The sequence below is a fragment of the Neopelma chrysocephalum genome, unplaced genomic scaffold (assembly GCF_003984885.1).
Source record: "Neopelma chrysocephalum unplaced genomic scaffold, ASM398488v2 Primary Assembly neopelma1_59, whole genome shotgun sequence".
In the NCBI taxonomy this organism is placed as follows: Eukaryota; Metazoa; Chordata; class Aves; order Passeriformes; family Pipridae; genus Neopelma; species Neopelma chrysocephalum.
Window position 1 is genome coordinate 29681951 of NW_020897714.1, and position 20709 is coordinate 29702659.

The window sequence follows — 20709 nt, forward strand, 5'->3', positions numbered from 1 at the left end:
GGCTCCAGAAGTGTTTTGGAAGAGAGGATACCAAAGGCTGGGGACCACATTGGCAGCTACACTGAACCTTCAGCTGCTCAGAAATCAGCCCACTCTGTATGGTTTCTTTTCCATTTGTGCACGAGGCAAGCAAGTCAGCATTTGGAATGGGTTTATAATACAAAGTTAACTGTAGTGAGGAGCATTTGAGTTAAAACCTGACTGCCCAAAAGTGCCTGTCTTGTAGCCAAGCTTCATCCTGCCTAGGCAAACCTCCAAACTTTATTAAAAGCCTTGAGATGTCAAAACAACGCTTCTACATCGTTCCCTTTACAGGTACCTCCATACACCATACACAAATGCAGACACTGGCTTCAAGCCAGTCAGCACTAGTAGCACTGCCAGCAAAACATCATTCCCCCAAGCACTACCCAGCTCCTTAGGCAGGGCTGGGCTCTGTGGGGATTTATATTGCTATCAGCTGTAGCAACACCTGAGCAACAGAGCTTAAAGCAAGGTGAAGAGTGCTCATCACAACAGCAGCCACCTGCCCAGGGTACACACTCAACAGCAGAGCCCAGCCACTTGGGATCATTACAGACAAAGCTCAGGGCATTTCTGGCACGCCTAGACTTGTTCATCCTGTTCTTCAGAGGCATTTCAGCCCAGCCCAAAGCACTGTGCCTCTTGTCCCCTGGCACCTCCCAGCCTTATCCTGCAGGTACACTCTTACCTTCAGCTAAATCACTGCATTGCCCCAAGAGGTGCTCTTTTACCAAAGCACTACAGCACTCCCTGCATCACCACAGCAAGCAGCAAAGTCCTCAGTGCACCCACCCTAACCTGGATGACCAGAAAGGCATGAAACACATAGTTCAGTGCCACTTTTGCAAGACCTTCAGCAACAAGCTGCAATGTGATCACTGAGCTCACAAAGTGAGGCACGGACAGAGGCTTCAAGGAGGCTTACAGGGTTTTTGAGACAAACAGCCCATATCTTTTGGTATTCACGAGAATACAACCAGTTCTCAGCCCACCTTGGGAACAGATAGCTCAAGACCACCTTCTTTCAATCACCAGTGAGCAAGCCTTGGCTCTTGAACCTTGCTGAGAATGGCCCTGAGTGTGCTGCCATGAGGTTCACTGTATAGCCATCAGTTGTGGGTGGAAGCACAGCTGTTGGAACCATCCCTTCCAGCTCCCATAGGATCCCAATCCACACCTAGTAAAGCCCCATCCAGAGTGACGTGTTAGGAGCCCTGGGGAGCCATTATCACCATCTGCCTAAAACTCGCCTTTCCCATGGCCTTCCTCAGTTTGAGAAACAGCCCTCTCAACTGAAGCACAGAGCAAGATTTTGGCATGTGGCACATACATGCAGGAATGCTGCTGTCCATCCCTGCTTTGCATTATAATATGTGAGAGCTTCTTCCTTTATGTTCTACCCGATCGATATGTCCTCTGCAGGCTGTTTCCCACTGTGGTTTCACTCTGTTGGTGACAGCCAAGGCAAAATCCCAAGACATATCAGGGATACAGGCATCAGTCAGCGCATCAGCTGGGAGGAAGCAGTGAGGGCTGGCTGCTCCATGGAGGAAGGTGAGCAGAGGGTGACAGAAGGCAGGATGGGGCAGTGACCACATTGGCAGAGGCACAGCCCCACGATACCTAACCAAGGAGAACAGAGCAGGTCTGGTGATGGGAATCAAGTTCAGCCGACAGTCCAGTGATTGCCAGGCAAGTCCATGGTGACGAGACAGATCCAAGGTCAACTCAGGGACTGAAGTCCACAGGCCAAGGTCCATATAAACAGGGTACATGGCACAGGCATGGCTGCAACACAGCTGCAAGGTTGCCCAGCTGGGGAGCAAGAGCCTCAGCTAGCGAACAGCAGGACAGGCCCTCACTGGGCCTTTTTAGCAGAGCTTTTTTGAAGAGCTCTCTTCAACATCAGACACTTGTGTGATTATCTAAGTCAGGCTGAGACCAGGGAGCCAAACCCCCAGGGGATGTACTCAGAGTCCTGACACTAGACACCATGCTGTGTGAGCCTTCTGAAGGCAGGTGTAGATGCAAGAGATGACTGTAATTTGCTGCCAATCTCCAGGCTGAAGCACCACAGCTCCTCAAATGCCTATGGTAACAGCAGAGGGCATTTTAAAGTAAAAGGTCCTTACCAGACACTGCTTTCTGCAGCAGTGAAGTTCTCTACTCTTATAATTGATCTTGATCACATGGAAAGGAATGTGGGAAGTTGCTGTTAAAAAAGGGAGTGAATAGGGGAATTGTAAACCATGTAAAAATAACCATTTTAGCAAAATTTTGAAACAGTGCTGGGGACACAAATCAGTGCAGTGCATAGGAGGGAATCCCGCCTCAGGGGTAATATGGGCACGCACAGACCTTCTTAAGCTAAAACAATATTCATGTTTTCATTCTGGAGAGGGAAAACTATCAGCCAAACTGAACTTCTGACTCCAGCAATTCTGGTAGTTTCTGTTTATTCACCCTGTTTTGAGTTGGACCTGAACCAGATCCTGTCTGCATCTCTCTCGGGTGTTTAGAACCCACCTCTGAGTGATGACAGGAAAAATCAACTGCTCAGCATCGTGCCATCCTCACTGGTCCCTGAGGATTTGTGCTATCCTCACCAGCCCCTGAGGAGAAGAGAGGAATAGCATCCACCAGCACCCTTTCTGGACCAAGACTATGGTGTATCAAGGTACAGCAGTGTGCTGGGTTCAAAGATTTTAGTCCAAACTCTGCTTCCAGCTTCTCTCCAGCAAGGCCCTACTGCAGTACAAGAAATCAGGCTTTATAAAAGACACAGAGGGCTGTGCCGCAGGCACTGAGACACAGCCAGGCCACAGCTTGTTGGAAGGGAGCACCTCCATTAGCATGAAGAAAGAAGATCCAACAATGGCATTTTAGTTTGTGAGCATCTTAATGCCTCTGAAACTGCTGGCCCACCTCCTCCTGCCACTGTCTCAGCCCAGCATGCCTCACCCGTCACCACACGGATGTAAAGCTGTAATTGCCAGCGTGGGGATGGGGGCCCAGGGGAATTCTCTGAGGCAGTCGGGCTCTCCGGCAGCCTGTCAGCTCCCAGGTCCACAATGGAAATTAATCACCGAAGCTCAAGGAAGCGCACCTTAAAGAAAAAAACAACAAACACCACTGACTATGCAGAGGAGGCAGGGCATGTCCAGCCTGTTGAAATGACATGGTAATTAAAACTTAATGAAAAGTGTCATTTATCGATGAGTTGTATTAACCTTGTCTGAAACCATTTGGACAAATTAAAACTCCTCTTGGCCTTTTCCTGCCGTGTTAAAAGCAGCGAGTCACGAAACAAATCAATGACGCCAGCCACATTGGCTCTTTGTTTGGGGCAGAAGAAAGCTTTGCTTTTGGAAAGCTTCAGCTGGCATGGCTTCAGCCAGCAAGACACTGCCTCCTGGCCTCTGCCAGGGCCCCTGCTGGCGAGCCCTAAAAGAGATTGCCAGGGTACTTACATGGGCACATAAAGAATGCTCCCAAAAGCGCTGCCGGGGACCAGCTGTCCCACTCCGGGGGACACTTCCAGGTTATTTGCATGAGCAGATATAAATGTATGCCCCAGAGAGCACTGCCAAGGCCCCTGCTGGCACGCAGCAGGGGCTGCTGCCAGGGTACTGGCCCCAGCACAAAGCAGCACGGGCCTTGGGGTGAGGCTGTCACGGACCCTGTGCGTGCACATCTCACCCCTGTGAGGGTGTTTCACAGCACAGCCCCTCAAGGGGTCACGAGGGCCTTGCATCCCAGCTGGATCACTCTCTGCTGCCTCTGTGCCGGCCGCAGACCTGTAAAGCAGAAAGACTGCCAGACCTTGAGCTCTTTCCTTCCCTCGCCCAGCTGCGTCCGTCTCTCTGCAGCCCCACGACAGCTGAGCAGCTCAGCACTGTGCCACCTGCTCCCCACCTCTAACATATCCCCCTCCAAATCCCATGCACAGCCACCCCAGGGACAGTCAGTGCTCTGCCTCTTTGGCTGCACCCTCCTTCCTCAGGGCCCCAGAGCCTGTGGAGGCCATGGGCTGGTCAAGCAGCGTGCAGTGGCCAGGAAACAAGTGGACACCCTGGGAGGAAATTAAACATACCAGCTTAGGCAGGGAGGACAAGCCAGCCCTGTGCGTGCCTTCTCCCCACACAGCCAGGTAAGGTGAGCAGCAATGGGCAGGAGAAAGCACAGGGGAGTCTCAGTCTTCTCTCCACTGTTGGGGATTCTCACACTTAGGCACAATCTGCCCACTATGGCTTCTGCTAAGAGCTACCCCTAAACACACGCTCATACGTGCTGTCAGGTTTGCTTAGGGTGTGACCCTCATGCTTCCCCCTGCGGTCCTGGCTGTGGTCAGGGGGCTGCTCTTCTCCCCCTTCACTCATCTGCTGTACTCGGCAGCCACTGCCTTGCCACAGGCCACCGCATGTGTGAACAGCACTGAGTGTGTGGATATGGTGGTTGAGCTCCAGTTGTTCTCATACAATCGAGCAGACACACCAGGCTGGTCCCTTTTTGGGTGATGTTAAATCCTTGTTCTCCGTTGCAGCAGCCAGTGACACAGGGAATTGTGTCCCTGGGCCAGCAGCCCTTAAGCAACTGCAGTTGGTACATGCACATTGCTGGCAACGTGCAGGGATGTTTAAACAGGTAAAATACTTTTAGAGAGAAAACGTTTAGGAACTTTCCCTTTGGAAATGCAAATGCTGCAGCACAGCCAGTGAAATCAACCTCTGGCAGAAATAAATCTAATAAGAAGAAAGTTTGCTTGTTTGCTTCCCACCTGAGCAGGTAGTTCAGCTGTGGAACTCACTCCTTCCTCCAAGACATTTTTATAAGGCAAAAGACTTTTTGCACTTTTTCATAAGTGCCTAACACAAGCCCTTCCTGGGGTGAGGACTTTGTGGACCTCTCCCTTGAGCCATCCCTCTAACCTTGCATTTCCCTCAGGACTGGTCAGCATTACAGTGGGCATATTCGGTGCTCGGCAGTTGAAGTAGGAAAACTGGTTTTGTGTTTGATCAAACTAACTCTTCCTCTCTTCTCTTTGTTTTTGCCAGGGATCAGTGTCATGGGCAGGGAACACAAAAACCTCCATTAGGTAGGAGCAGGAGAACATCCCTACTGATGAAACGTTTCCCCAACTCCACAGGCAAAGGCTGAATTTAGCTTTGGTAAGCAGGACTTACATCACTATAAGTTTTTGCTACTTTTATTACAGCTTTTAAAATTGCCTGTAAAAATGTTTGAGACCAGCTGAACTCTTTTCTGAATCTGCTAAGACCCCTGGGCTTCATCACATGTGGCAGAAGCAAGTTCCACAGGTAAGATGTGAAGAGTGTGAAAAGATACTGCCTTCAATAGTCCTGATACGATTTCTGATGTAATAGAATATCTCCGATTTTCACACAATGAAGCACAGAGATGAGTTCCCAGTGAATCTTTTTGAGCTGCTCATTCTTTTATGGAGTTTTATCAAACTGCAAACAAAAAGAAGGGAAAAAAAGACTTTGACTCAACCCTGTCTGGGGAGGAAAATGCCTTTGTTTTTTCTGTGGGGTTCTGCTTCCCATTTGCATTCAGAATTACAAGTACTCTGTCTAGTGTCAAAAGCAAGTTCTTGATGCTCTTCGTTTTTCCGCACCTTGGGTTTATCCAGTCTTCTTGCAATAGCAATGCCAGTGTAGGAGATTTAAGATAAAGTGTTAGCAAGCAAAATCTGCTGTGTTGATAAGGGTATATGAAGAGGAAAACCCCACTAAAGCCTCAGGCCTCCTGTTTAGTTTTCAGGGTTGCAAAACATTAAAAAAAAAAATCCCTTTTTATTAAATTGGGCAAACATGGTCCAGAGAAACTGAGAGACAGATGTGGAACCCCATGATGCCAGGGCTACAGACTCGCTTTTCAAGCTAAAACAATACTTTAAAATGAACAATTCATTACTCAGATCTGTGAAAACCAAATGAAGCTCAGGCTTTCCTAACCTTGACATTTTCCAGACTGCTGGCCAAATCCACGGGTAGGACACTTCATGTAGAATAGAGGAAATAAGGCAAGAACTGTTTATTCTGCTGGAAGTCATGCTTTAAAACATAATAGGATAAAAGCTTTATTTTATTTGAAGTGCTGGAGAGACCAAAGGAAACAAATTCACATCTTCATTTTATACTGAGCTTACTCTGTAGAAAGGCAATGTCTTTGAAGGTAGTTGAACTTCCTGCTTTCTCCCATATTTGAGGTGGGTATTTTTTAAACAGTAATTTCAAGGAATTTTTTTTTTCACTTATTCACTTACTATTTCATAAATGTTAAAGCCTTTCATTTGTCTCTGAAATCCTTTGACAAAGTTGCCTGTCTGTGAAGAGAATCAGAATTTGCTTCTAAAAAAAGTGTGCAGTTGTCTTGTCCGTGTCACTGCAGAAAATGAGCCAAAGAATTGAACTGTGGCCTCGGTCAGTGCTGTGTGTTCTCTTGAGTGCAAGCCTTCTCCATTAAAGATCTTGTTTTATTCTTCTAACATGGTTTGTTAGCTTTCTAAAAGGAGACCTCAGGATGTCACTCGACCTTGCAGAAGGAAGGAAACCTGAAAGGCAGGCTGTTCTCCCATTCTGAACTTACAGAAAACCTTTGCAGAGGGTTCAGTATTGTTGCTAAATAAATGTAGAACCACTGTACCATGCATGGAAAATAGGGAAAGTATAGCTATGTGTGAGTGTTCTTGGCTTTATGGAAAAGACATTTGCTTAATGACATCTTGCATGTAAGTAGAACAAAACAGCAACTTACATAATTTATATAATTTCAATTCAAAGGAGTATAAAATCCCATTCTTCTCTCCCCACCTTTCTTAGAATGTGGGGACAAAATGCCATGTGCCCTTTTTGGTATGGGATGGGAGTTTGAGGTGGTGGATTCAGCTTTGTTGGTGTGCAAACAAGTCAAGTGTGGTTAGCAGACAATACTACTTCATTTTTACAGATATTTGAAAGAGTTTGTCACTTTTAGGTCTGAATATCATGATTTCTATAATCTGTTGATAAAAAATGAATTTGTGCTCAGTAAAAAATTTAGAAGTCAAAGCAGCTAATGTCAGTATTAAACTTCTTGGTTTACGGTAGACTTTGGTGTCTAAAAATAGTGTGCTGGATAAGGAATAGAAGATGCAGCAGCCAAACATTTTTGTTTTGATCTGCTGCACTGCTTGATAAATCTACAGTTTTGAGTCATAGAGAAAGGGAAGAAAGGGAGACCTTCAGGAAAGCAGAGCATTCCAGTCTATGGTCCCTGCCTGTGATGCTGGAGGTTTCAGGATGGACAAAAGACAGAAGCAGCCAGGGCATCAGGAAAGACTGAGAGTGATGCAGTGGGAGCTGCAGTTTTGGCTGTGCCATGTTCCTTATGGCAGGTGGTTGTTAAGAACTCTGGGGGTGCTGGTGCTGACTGGGGTCTCCTGGTTCGAAATGTAGAGGATACTGGTGTCCCACTCTGCCCCCAGCAGCCTCCCTGATGCCTCATGGGATGGAAAAGGGTTCAGGGAGCTAGGGTGCCCCCTGCCCCTCCAGGTGGCTGTTGGGTGCTTGGCAATGGGTGGTTGGTAATGCCTTGGGCTGGAAGTTTTGGTCAGTTCCCAGAGCAGGGCTATTGCTGGCAGTGAGACTTGCTGGAATGACTCCCACACCCTGAGGGCTGTGCAAGATGATCAGAGGGACAGAACATCTCTCCTATAAGGAACTGGGATTATTCAGCCTAGAGGAGAGAAGATCTCTGGGGAGACCTCGTCGTGGCCTTTTAGTACTTAAAGGGGACTTATAAGAAAGATGGGACATATTTTTTAGTTGGGCCAGTTGTGATAGGGCAAGTGATACTGGTTTTAAACTAGGAGAGGCTAGGTTTGGACTAGATATAAGGAAGAAATCTTTCATGATGAGGGTGATGTAACACTGGAATAGGATGCGCACAGAAGATTGCTGTGGATGTCCCATCCCTGGAAGCATTTAAGGTCAGGTTGGATGGGGCTCTGAGCAGTCTGATGTAGCTGAAGACATATCTCCCTTCTCATTGCAGGGCAGTTGGAACTAGATGACCTTTAAAGGTCCCTTCCAATCCAAACCATTCTGTGATTTTGTGACACAGCCATGCACATCCACACACCCCCCTTCAGAGGGCTAGCTGGTCTGACAGAGAACGCCTTTCAGATGTGACTTATTTTCTCTGAATGACACCACAGAGTCCCAGAGTACAAGATGCTGTGCATCTTTATTTCTAGTAACTAAAACTGGCGATGGTAAAGGCTTTATGGCTCCGAGCATTCCCAGTTCTGGTGTAGTGCCCAAAGACACAAACCAGAGAAAGAGTGAGTGAAAGCGAAGCACAACAATTAGTAAGTTCATTTACCATAAGGCCATTTGCATGTGCTGTTGCCAGTTGCTGCTCCACTTAGCCATTACAAGCTATTTTGGCAACCAGGGTGCGCTCACTGGTGTAGCCTAACACTGCCCTCCTTGCTGTGTGTTTTGCCCCCATCCTCCCCCAGTTCTGTGTATTACGTGACAGTCTCTGCCAAACAGTGTTAGTGCATTAGCCACTTCTCAAACGATTGCTTCCCCACTGGGCAGGGTCTCTTCAGAGCGAGAGGACAGAGACCGCCAGCCTCTCAGCTCCAAAGAGATTTTTCCCCTCTCCAGTTAGTGGTATTCCCTGAGCCCTGCTGATGAAAGACACAGATGTGTCTGCAGAGGAGCAGCTCTCAGTGCCTGCCTCATTCCCCAGAGCCCTCTTCAGCCAGTTTGATGTCTAAGTGGAAGGGAAGAAAATAAGCTGACAGTGGGGTTACCACCCAGATGATTTTCTGAATTGATTAGCTGCTTTTTCAGGGTCTCACAGCCATACAAACAGCCACCTCGTTGGATCTCACAAGCTAAGTAATGACCTCGGCTAGGAGAGCTCCAGAGAAAGACCAGTCATAATGATGTGCTGCTTCCCTACGAAAGAAACAAAGGAAAAGCCAGGGGAAAACAACATGAAGGGAACTACATAACAGCTAGATAGAGGCAAGGGAAATGCAGCTTGCAAGAGTGAGACGAAAAATGAGCACCTTTCAGCAGCAGCTGCAATTTCTGTGTAAAGGGCTGGGCAGGCAAGGAAAAGAGAGCTCAGACCACAACTTTTCGAGGTCAAGCCTGCGAGCACAGGGCAGGCTCATCAGCAGCTGAGGGCCTTCTCTGGGTGTGTTATGGTAGAGGTGATGTTGTAATAAAATCCAGATCCCTTCAAGCTGTCATGTGCTGGCCAGCCTGCTGCCACATGCGGGTTGGCAAGGAGCAGCCTTAGCAGCTCTGGCCATGACCTCCCTGAGAAGCACTGCCCCTTAACCTGGGCTTCTGCACCCCAAACCTTCCCAAACAGGCGGCTTTCAGCTCAAGTGGAAACTGTCCGTGCCACAGACCCCCCCCACCGGTGACCGTCCCCCACTCCCAGCCTCTGCTCTGCTGTCATAGGGTGGGAGTGGCAGGCAGCAGCACTGGCTGTCAGTGCACACTGTCTGTCTGTCCGGGGTCTTGCACCCCGGCGGCAAAACCTCTGGAATGTGCAAACGGGAGAGGCCGGGGCAGGACTGTCGAGCCCAGCAGCCGTATTAAAGCTTCCTCAGTTTCTCCCACCGTTTCTGAGAGGGAAGGCTCTCCTTCAGCAACCTTGGGCAGCTACACTCATGGGGAAACGGCAGGGAGGGAGGGCAAAGCCCTCTCTGACTGCACTGCAGAGCACTTTGGAGTCCACAAGTGTCCCACACAAAGCCTGAGCTTCACGTGCCATGCTCTGCTGGACTCCACAGAGATGGTGGGCACCTTGAGAGGGGTGAGTCGTGGAAGTGGACAGGCCTAGGCTGGGCTTCGTAGGACTATGCTCATTTAGATCAGATACTGAAACTCTATCTTTGAAGGGGAACAAATGGTCTAGCCTTCCTTATCTTTTGCTCCCGCCTCCTTCTCATACCCCAGAATAATGCAGATTAGAAGAGGGAGGGTGAGAAGGGAGCCTCATCTCCTTGCTCTTTCCCATCTGTGCTGTGCTATCCTGCCAGAGGTTTTTATTTGACAAAAAAAAAAAAAGCTGGAAATAAAACCTACACACTATATTCCCTCTGCAAGTGCCCCAGCCCAGAACTGCAGCCTGCTGCTCTCAGCGCCTCTAATTAGCTAAGCAAGGCAAGCACTCATTAGCCCCACCTGGGTCACTCTGCAATTGGGAAAGGGAGCATTAACCCCCACATGGCTCCAGAATAAATAGGTGAGAGGCAGATTTGCTCCCTATGGCTGCCTGTCCTGGCAGCAGGGCCCTGGAGCAGGGTGCCTTTGGGTAGTGGTGCTGGGAGGGATGTCAGTGCAAGGAGGTTGGATGTGCTGACAGTGCTCCTCTGCAGAGTCCAGTCTCTCCCAGGGAAGGGTTATCAGCTGCAGATTTTGAAGGGAACTTTGGGAGGGGCAAATGTTTGTTAAAGCACCAGAAAGCACACCACTGCAATTTTAGCTGCTCTTGTGCTGTGAGTGCTTTGCAGGTAGTATCTCCCAGAGTATATTTGTGTGGGAATAGAGGGAGACTCTGGCATGATAGGTATGAGTGCAGTGACAGAGTTTGGTTTGACACTGATCTGCTGTGTAATAGCCATAACTTCAAAGACCTAAGCAGCACCAGCTGCCACCTTAATTAAAAAAATTACATGTGTTTTTTGCTAAAGTTACAGCATAAGGGATAAGTGAATACCAAAACTATTCCCTGTGCTATCATACAACTATTTCTCTCCTTCTAAATCAAAGTTTTTCCACAGATCAGGGTTTTTTTTCAGCTGTGGTTGTGCATCTGGCCCTAGTCTAGAGCCCAGGGTGACAAGTACAACACACACGTGGGATGAATCAATCACTGTCTGAGGCTGTTTGTAGCCTTTAAGTAAAGACACTTACAGGCTGGATTCACCCAAAATGGGCAGGTGGAGTAAGTTTTAGAATAGAAATAAGTGTGTGGCTCCTTGTTCAGTAAAGTTCATTATTATTTTTGGGAAATTGGTGCAAAACCATAGAAGGCATCTCTCTGGGAAAGGACAAGAGAGGAATAGGAGCATCTGCTCTGCCTGCAGGCAGGAGATGGTGAAGATCTCTGAGCGGCGGTAAGTGCTGAAAAGAAAATATGCCTCTGTCCTTCTCTCTCTGTTACAAAGAAACAGCATGGGGCACAGCAGCTGCAGCAGGAAAGGGATGGGGAGTGCTTAAAATACTTCTTGACTCTGACTGAATCTTGGAGCTGCAGAAAAGTCCTGCCTTACTCTGCATCCCCCACCCCACAGGTGGGATGAAATCTGGGGCAGAGAGGGCCAGCAGTTGAGCCTGGCATGAAAGACCTCTTTTGGGATTGGGAATTATACTCGGTATACCAAAAATGTGCTATTCTGCCTCTTGTTCATCATTTGCAATCAGGGCAGCAGTTAGAGAACCCCCCTGAGTTTCCCAAGGCAGGCCACACAAATGATAGTACGGCATGAGCCACGAAACCAGTCAGGGACCAGTGACCACAAGTCACCGCCTGGCCACTGCTCACAGACCCTTTTTTTCTGAGAATCATTTCTCAACAGGCATTAATCACAAGTATGGAGACACCAGGAATAGATGTAAGAGGCTGACAGCCATCAGCCTGAGGTACCTAGTGGCTGCCTGGGTATAGCCAGCAGGAAAACCATTCCTCCCCAAACCCTGCCCTCTCTCATGCCACTTCAGGTGAAGGGCCAAACAGTTGGCCCGAGATGCTGGAAAGCTCCTCACTCAGCAGCTTTGAGATTTCCATGCAGTTCCCTAAGCAGAAAGGTTTAAAAAGGATTAGTCTACACGGGCTTCGTGTGTAGATACACAGGTACGTGCTCATGCACACGCAGGCCTCCTCACATTATTAACACCATAGGAATGTCTTGCCTACCCTGACCACGCAGGCTATCAAGGGAGGCAATAAAGCCAAAGCATGGCTATGAGTGATATGGAGTCTGTAACTCACAGTTAAGCAGATCTTGTAGTGAACAGTGACATATCTGGCAGTTCATTACAGCACTTGTTGCCTCCCTCCATGGCCTTCTGCCTATAGCATTAAGGGCATTTAACAGATTGCATAAAATTGCATATAGCTACAACTATATATTAACATCTCCATTTCACAGACAAGGATCTTGAGGCATAGTGATCACTGCTACTAACAGCAGTGAAGCAAAAAAAAAAATAAAGGGTTACTATTTATGCTAGCTCTTTCCCTCCTGTATCTTTTTCTCAGTGGGATCAAAGGATTTAGTTTGGCTGGTTTCTCTTTTATTTCAAGTTTTCTTTCTGTTTCTTAATCTTCCTCAGCATGGTTTTCAAAGTTGAGGTTGGAAAGACTGCAGGGGAATTTTGGTTGTCAGTTTGGTTTATATTTAATATTGCTGTTGTAATGGTATCTGAATGTTTTGCTAAATGAATATTTGCTTGGTTTTGCTTTCAACTTGACTCCTATGATGCTAGTTCAGACAAATGGTAACCCTCTCTTATGGAAAAGAAAAATCAGTTGAGAAAAGCCATGCCTTGGTAAGATGAAGGTAGAGTTGTGATGGGTATTTAGAGACTCTAACTTACATTAGAAAGAGAGGAGAGGAGAAAAAACCAAAAGTACTGAAGTTTTGCCTCTCAAAGCAAGGAGATGCTCCAGGAAATGGTGGCCTTTTGGGGTCCCCTTTGGAGAGGACAGAACCAGTAATCATTTAGGCCTCAGTCTAGAGCTCCTGGCCATCTGGTAGTGGTGGCCACAGGGCTGGCAGTAGAGTACAAGCCACAGTCAGATGTTATCTGCCAGTGGACTGGCTGATGGACCTGGAGAGGTGGTGAGCTGGGAAGAGGGCTCACTCCTGCAGCATGCAATGGCTACTTACAAGCTTAAACAAGAGAACACCCAAAAACTTGTATATCATGTGATCCCAAACCGAAAAGCTCGTTTAATAGGTCCCACAAAAAAATCAGGTCTGCAGGTGTTTGCAATGAGCAATGCTTTATCCTCCACTGGCTTTGTTCCCACTTCCAACAAAGGCAGCAGAGCAGAGTGTTGTTACTGCTTGTGCCCTTGGGCCGTTGAAGACTGGTGACCAGGACACAGGCAGATGAGAGTCACTCTGGCAAGGACAGACACACCCACACCAGCTCGCCAGCCAAGTGCTAACAGGAGTGTGGATACTTATTGCTGATAAACCAAATTCATACTTGAGTGGGCTGGTCCAGCTCGTGCTGAAGCCTACACTGCTGCCTCTTCTCTGCTGCTCTACATGTGCTGGCTTGGAGACATGCTCCCTACCCTGCTTCACTCTGAATGCACACAAATGTTTGGCAGGAGGTGCCTGAGTGGGGTATGGCTCAATATGTGCATCCAAAAAATGCCTGCCCAGCTCCTGCCTCTTCACAACCCCCAGATCAAAGAGCAGGGGACTTAAACATGAAGTATGGCTGGCAGCTAAGCAATGCTTCTTGACAGATGATACCCTGCAGAAGAAGCATGGCTTTTGTTTCTCTGCTTTTCGTAGGGTCTTGCTCAGAGAAGCAGCAGGATGGCTCTGGTCTTGTGGTGTGTGAATTTTATGTCACAAATCTCTCATACAAGGTGAGTGAGAGAGCACATCTCCCTCATGCTGGTGAGGTTTTCTCATGTGCCTAACCAGTGGGTTTGAGAAAGAGCGGGTGTTGGAAGCCAAGTGGCTCAGGACAAGGTGATCTACCCCATCTATTCATCTTGGGACATCAGAGCTGTGTGCTGCCACTTCCCTGGGGGGGCTTGCAGGACCCATCTTGTCTCTGCAGACTTTCCCCTATCCTCTCTGACCACTGATCAAAAGTACGAAACATGTTCCATCCAAAAGTATCTCTGCAGTATGTACTAACAAGCCATTTTTCTTCCTCCCAGCAGTCCAGCTGCCTTTAGCATAGACTGTCCACAGCAGGGCACATTTTACCAATGAGGGGGAAGATTAATTTTTCTTCCAGCTGAAGTTGTCTGGAATTGGTCTAAGATCAGCAAAATGCAACTGCTCAGTTTACAATGTACCCAGAGCACATGTGCCCAAACACTACCAGGGGATTTTTAACCCCCAGGATTGGCTAGAACCTATATGCAATATTACATCTTAAAAGATAGGATCTCTGGAAACTCCATCCCTTTCCCTCTCCAAACACACACCTGCCTCCTCCCCTGTCCGCCCCCCCAGCACTGTGACCCAGAGGGAATTCTACTGGCACTGGATGTGCTTCCTGTGCTCTCCTGGGTCTCCCATGGAGGCCATCCCATCCCTTACAGAGTCTGTCCACCTTACAAGAGCTTACATAAACTGTTCTTTCCCCCCATGGAGTCCACGTAAGGTAGCACACTTCATGTCACTGGTGGGAACAGCCCTAGCTGGGTGTTCGTGGTGACAGGAGGTGGTAGGAGGATTTGTTATTTGCCTGATGTGCTGGCTCTCTGATTTAAGTTCCTTAACCCCCTCAGGCTCAGCTGTGACTCACTGGTGGTATTTGATCATATTTTCAGAGCTGGATTAATTATGCTTTATTGCTTGTTCACGTAAAGGAGCAGTATCATTTAGGTTGGAAAAGACCTTTAAGATCATCAGTTGCCATTACCCAGCACTGCCAAGCTCATCACTGAATCATGTCCCTAGTGCCACATCTACAGTCTTTTAAACACCTCCAGTGTAGGTGGCACAATCACTTCCCTGGGCAGTCTTTTCCAGTGCTTTACAACCCTTTGGTTGTAAAGAAATTTGTAAGAAATTGTAAGAAATTTCTCCTAATATCCAATCTAAACCTCTCATGGCACAACTTGAGGCCATTTCCTCTTGTCCTATGACTTGTTACCTGGAAAAAGAGACCAACACTCTCTTTCAGGTAGTTTTTGAGAGTGATTCGGTCCCAGTGAGTGTTCTTTTCTCCAAGCTAAGCAACCCCAGCTCCCTCAGCCACTCCTCCTAAGGCCCATTCTTTGGAGGAGGAGGAAGGAGATGTGCCCCATAATTTAGTGACCATTCATTCTAAATGAGAAGGTTAATAGCTTGACCACTTCATATTTTAACCCCAAGCCTTTTCCCTCTCTAATTGTAAAGCATAATGGGTTTTATTTCCATACGGCAGTTCCCTGTGGGGCTTTGTCTAGATGTATAAATCAAAGCTTTCCTGCCACGTTTTGGGGCTTGGGGGCAGATTCTGCCCTCTCCCAGAGCATAAAGTGGGGTCATCCCCACAGCTTCCAGCAAAGTTACCCATTTTGTCTGCATATTGCTGGGAGTGGCCCCTGGGAAAAGACAACGCAAAGATGGCCACTCAGATAACTGGCAGGATGGTTGGGTGGCAAGTGCTTTTGCAAATGATACTGTTGATCTGGGTGATCAAGTGGTTGGGTTTTTTGATGCCATGATGTAGCAGGGCAGAGAGCATCTTGGGGGCTGGGGCAGACAGATAGAGCTGCTGGCATACATCCCTTGCTTCTCAGCAGGAAAATGAGGCTTAGACATGAAGGTGAACCAGGAAGCCTGGTTGTGGGAATCCCAAAACTCAAAAGCTATTAAGTGCAGAAGAAAGAATAAATCAGCTGGCCCTCCTCCCTGCCAATGCAGGCCTTTCTCCACTACACACCTACTTGTATTTTTATCAAGTCACAGGTTTAAAACTACTCAGGTGCCTCCACAGGAGCAACTGTTCCACCACAGGCAGGTGGTTTGCAGCAGGATCCTCATCTTGAACTCAGGGGAAAGCAGAGGTACATTGGCAGAGCTGTTTGGGGAGCTGGGGACAGAAGGTTCTTCTGGGCAAGACTGTGATCCATTTATCAAATCTCCGTTCAGGAGCCTACGGCATCCCTCCTGCCTAACTCCAAGGAGTGCTAGCAGGTTTTATTGACATCCTATCAGCATGGGAACCCCTGGAGCTGAGCCGCAAGTGTTTGCTGAGAGGTGGTAAAAGAGAAACAGCTGAAAGAGTCAGTGGATGACGGTGCCACTAATGGCACAAGCAGGTCTTTTCTTTTTACTTCTACACTGCTGTTCAACTGGACTAGTGACCAAGAGAGGTGACCAGCCGTTGTCATCGTGTGGCCTGTTTGAAATACATCACATGGCCTAAGTCCACACCTCTGAAAGCCTCTGAACAGTGGAGCTGCTGTGGAGGACACAAGGGCTCTATCTGCCAGGCAGGGTTACTTTCCAGCAGACAGTTATTTCAGGAGTAAGGAGACCACTGCCATGCAAATCATGTCCAGCAAGCGATCCTTTGGACAGCTTTAGAACATTGGTTTTCATGGTGATTGGAGACAACACCTTGCACAAGCACCTGCAAAACCATACCAGTATCCCAAGCCCCCTGGTCCTGCTGCCAGGTCTGTTCTAATAGCCACCAAGGTCAAGGCTGTGCTCCTGTGGAGCTTTCCCTTAAGTGGTGTCAGGAAAAGCTGAGTATCTCAAAACTCCTCAGTTACAAGCAGGACTGTTCTAGGAAAGGTTTGGAGATGACTAATCAGATTAGTCACTAGCTCTTTTCCTTTGAGTCTGGGCATCTAAAATCCCTTCAATCCATGAATCTGACAGCCATTCCCCATTTTGATCTGCCTACAATCATTTTTCTCTGAGTGACTTGACAGGTTCTGAAAGTCTTTCATGGACCTTGTTCTGATTGAGACCTGCCTGGATTATTTATGCCAGAGGAAGCGATCCTAGCTGTTTTCCTTGCACTGGAACGAACCTTGTGTCTAAACAGTTTAAATTGTGTTTGTTCTGAGTGAACTTAATTACACATACTAAAAGAGGTAAACCAGTAAAAATTCAGTTTAACTGTTTCAAGAACAGCTACATCAGGAATCTGGAAATAAATCAGTTTTGTTACATGTCAGAGGGACTTTTCTACAAGTAGGGCAGACCTCATACCAATGCCAATACCAGGAATGTCGACTCTCTGCCTTTGGTATTTACAGAGAAACTGGATTAAGTCGCTCCACCTCATCTAAATAATAATGTTTAGCATGTAAGTAGCATTTTACAATTTCAAAGCAATAAACATGGAGATACCGTGGTAATGAGAACTGACAAGGCACTAACATTAACTAATTAAGCCTCACAACTTCCCTGAGGTATCTAAATACGACCGTTCTCATTTTATAGATGAGGAAAAATATATAAATTGATTTACTCAAAGGCACAGAGCAATTCAGGGGAAGAGCTGGAACCACGACTCAGTTCTGCTAATGTTTGGATGGCTGCTCAGCCCTCCATGAGGCTCTACCTAATTTCTAGAGTCATGGATCAGTGTAACCTCGTATCCCATTCTTAGCAAGACTTAGAAATAAATTACTTTTAATTTCTGCTGACTGCTATGGAAGGAGTGGGATTTGAATATCTCCCTAGCCAAATGTGGCAGCAATAAGTGGAGGTATCGGTGAGGTTGGAAATGGATGCTGGTGAGGTCATAACAAGTTAGCGCTGGGGAGTTGCACTCACCACAGAAGTAGCATAGCAGGAAAAGCAACTAACAGGTGGGTGTCAAATGAAGTGTTGGGAAGGTCTGCCTTAGCCTAAACCACCACGGGTTTTGCCTTTCCAGCCCCCCCGCAGCTGTGAGAATTGGTATGCACACAGCCATCCCATTTTGTAATTTGGATGGGCTTAGTGGTTTACGTCAACCCTGAATCTGGCCCAGAAACCTCCGTTGGGAGCACAGCTTTGGCACCAGTGCTGAACAGGAACCGTCTTGCTCTGTGCAATAGGTACTCAGCACTTCTCGGAGCGTGTGAGATCAGCAGCTTTAGATGAGAAATCAAGCTTTCCCTCATGTCTTTAGGTCCAGGCTACAGAAGGCTGGTTACAACAAAGAAAATTTCAGCTGCACTGCCAGCTCTGCTTTGATATCTCTAATCCCCATCTAAGAAGGTGTTGAACAGAGAACTGAATCATTATGGCTTGTAAGCAAAATGGTCTTTTAATTCCCCTCAAGGAATATAGTTTTTCTCTCCTGGAGTGACTGATGAGGAGCTCCTCTATGCATGGAGCACTGCCCTGCTGTGGAGCATCCTCTGCATTTCATCTGGGGCTGCTCTCTTTGCCTGTGAGTGCCTTGCCTCCCCAGCACGCTGCACCTGAGCCGAATAAGCTTAGGCTGGGGTGGTGAATCCCAATGAGCCTCTCCCTGGGTGTTCGGAGGCAGCCTACAGGAACCAGTACCAGAGCGCAGGGTACACGTATCAGCACCATTGCTAACTGCTGGTCTGGAAACAATTAAAGTATCTCTTTGTTTCTGCCGTAGCACTGCTGCCTGTGGAATAGCTGTGGGCAGCAGAAGTAGAGACAACAGACCTGGAAAGACATAAAAGCACTGGGGTTTGTGTGTCTCTTCGCTCTGCTTCCCGCCGAGGTTTCTAGGGCAGATCACTAGCTCCCCATCTTGTTTTGTAGCCATTCAAGCCAGTCCCTGTCTGACTTGTCTCTCTGCCAGATGTACAGGCCGGTGCTCAGCAGCAGCTGTGAGCATGGCTGACCACAAACAAACCCGTACGCCGTGGGCCCCTCTCAGTGCTACTCTTTAGGGAAGACTCAGAAAGATCCAGATTCCCTGGCTTCAAATCCGTTGCCACAAATTATTGTTCGCCTGTTGATTGCTCTCTAGGGGATAAAACATCAAGTTACAACCTGTGGTTTTCAGCCCCAATGGATTAGGGGCAGAAAATCCGTGTAGATCTAAGGCTTAGATCTGTTGGTTTGATATGTAGTTCAGCAAAGCACACAGGAGAGGAGCCATGATGGAGGGTGCTTTGCCACATCAGTGCCAGCCAAATTCCCAGTAGGTAGATGCTTTGTGACTAAGAGAGTGAATGCAAGCTAAAAAGGCACGATGTTGCTGATTTTCTGCCTAAACCGATGGTGATGTGTGTAACTGCTGTTATGCTTCATGGAAAGTGTGGCTACACTTCAATAATGTGAAATCGCTTCTACTTTCCAATGGTTTGCTCAGCTGCAAATGGCGTTGTGAAGTAAATATCTGGGTTGTTACAAAGAGCATCAATCAGTTTTTCAGATGCTAGGCCAGGTTCTTTGGAGTGACTGCTTTCACGTTATCTTGTACATTGAGCAAATTAAATGTGTACATCCAGGAGACAAAACAAATACTGCGTGGCACTTTTGCAGTTGCACCCTCCAAGGCATAGCAGCTGGGCCTGCACGTGAAGAGCTGGAGAATACATTCTGACCAAGCAACAGGCTCTTCAGCAGATAAGCCTCAAGCAGGCTGCAGAAATCATGGAAAACCTTCTGCTAACTCAAAGCTACAGAGAAGTGTTTGTGTCTTAGCTAAATCTGAAGCCCTGCTTGAGTTAGCTAAAGTTTAAATGTAGCTGTACTGATACCGTATATCCAACTTGAGCAACAGACCTGTGCAAGCTGGTTCACTGCATCACAGTGGCAAAAAAAACAAGTGGGAATGCCAGTTTTCTCTTGTTCTCCTTCAGTTTCCAATTCCTGCCTCCCACACTTTCTCGCACTGCCCAGGCAGACCCTGTGCTCTCTCGTGCCCCCAATTAGCAGCTGCCTGCGCACTCCATTCATTTTCTACCTTAACAATTGGCTCTCCTTTTCATTGACTCCCTTATCTTTCCTCTGGATAACTTAAATTTTCACCTTGTTAGGCTGCTTAGATCCCATATTTTCTACCTTCCTCATCACACCTTCTTATTCAACCCTGCATCATCCCACTCACCAGCAGAACCTCCTGTTTGACCTTGCCTTCATTGGGCATTTCTTCATCTTTCTGCATTCAGCTTCTTCCTCCATGACTTTACTCTCTCTCTCAGCTGCTCACAGCTCTTTCTCTCTACTCCTCACAGCATTCCTGCTCCTTCTACTCCGCAAGTGTTTGTCACGACAAACTTTTCCTTACTCCCTGCCAATTAGAAAGGAGATGTATTTACTTCACTTCCCACCTCTCACAGTATTTACCAGTTTCTCTCATCCCCTGCTTCCCTTGTGTCTCTCTCATCCTACACAGTCTCTTGACGACACCAATGTCTTCTATTTCAGATCTATTTTGTTGTCCTTCAACCACTCCTATTGGCTTTCATGTCTCTTATTTCAGCCTCTTGTGTGCCGCTGCTTTCCCTACCAGTAAAATCATAACTAGTGGCGCAAAATAAAGAATTATCAAAATGCAACATGGCTTTCTTCTCTCGACTCTCCTGGTTTAGTTACAGGAAGCAAAGTTTCTCACCTGCTGCCACACTTCTTCTGTGATCCCTCTGGCTGCCTCCACGACCCCAGTCCCACCACTACCCAGAGAAATCTGTGCCCCCATTTTCACTGTATGTGCCTCAGTTTCCTTGATTTGTTGTCTGAGTTGGAAAAGCAGATCAAGGGATTAAAGCCAGACCCCCAACACTAAGTACTTGACTCCAATCTTTGCTCTGTTCAGGAAGGCTTTTCCACTGTGATATGTAAACCACACCATCTCTTTTCTCAGGAGGCCTTGAACAGGGAACAAGGAACTTGAAGATGGATCAAAATATGAAGAGTCCTAGAAGGTAGAAGTGGCCTGGGGTGAAAGTAGGAAGCTAAATCACACCTGTCATCTACTTCATAACTCAGAAAGCAGAAAGAAGCAAAGGCAGTGAGGTTTG

General features: G+C 47.4%; 1 protein-coding gene and 2 long non-coding RNA genes across 6 annotated transcripts in view; 1 reads left to right on the plus strand and 2 right to left on the minus strand.

Annotated features, from left to right (window-relative positions):
* Positions 1-3165, plus strand: part of LOC113966263 — a 29274-nt gene extending 26109 nt beyond the window's left edge. For both annotated transcript variants that reach the window (XR_003533758.1, XR_003533759.1), the window contains 2 exons: positions 1447-1578; positions 2544-3165. This is a non-coding gene — a long non-coding RNA (uncharacterized LOC113966263). The remainder of the gene's footprint in view (positions 1-1446; positions 1579-2543) is intronic.
* ADA2 (adenosine deaminase 2) overlaps positions 1-20709 on the minus strand; it is a 55882-nt gene that overhangs the window by 31910 nt on the left and 3263 nt on the right. For 2 of the 3 annotated variants that reach the window (XR_003533757.1, XM_027680746.1), the window contains exon 2: positions 19797-19979. The exons of the other annotated variant lie outside the window; for it this stretch is intronic. Coding sequence is in view for 1 of the 2 variants with exons in the window: in XM_027680746.1 (XP_027536547.1) it covers positions 19797-19870 (74 nt within the window). In the remaining variant the exon portion in view is untranslated. The remainder of the gene's footprint in view (positions 1-19796; positions 19980-20709) is intronic. 3 annotated transcript variants of the gene reach the window in all.
* Positions 11018-16106, minus strand: LOC113966264. The gene is made up of 3 exons (XR_003533760.1): positions 15696-16106; positions 12055-12131; positions 11018-11186 (listed from the first exon to the last, which is right to left on the minus strand). It is a non-coding gene; the product is annotated as an uncharacterized LOC113966264 (long non-coding RNA).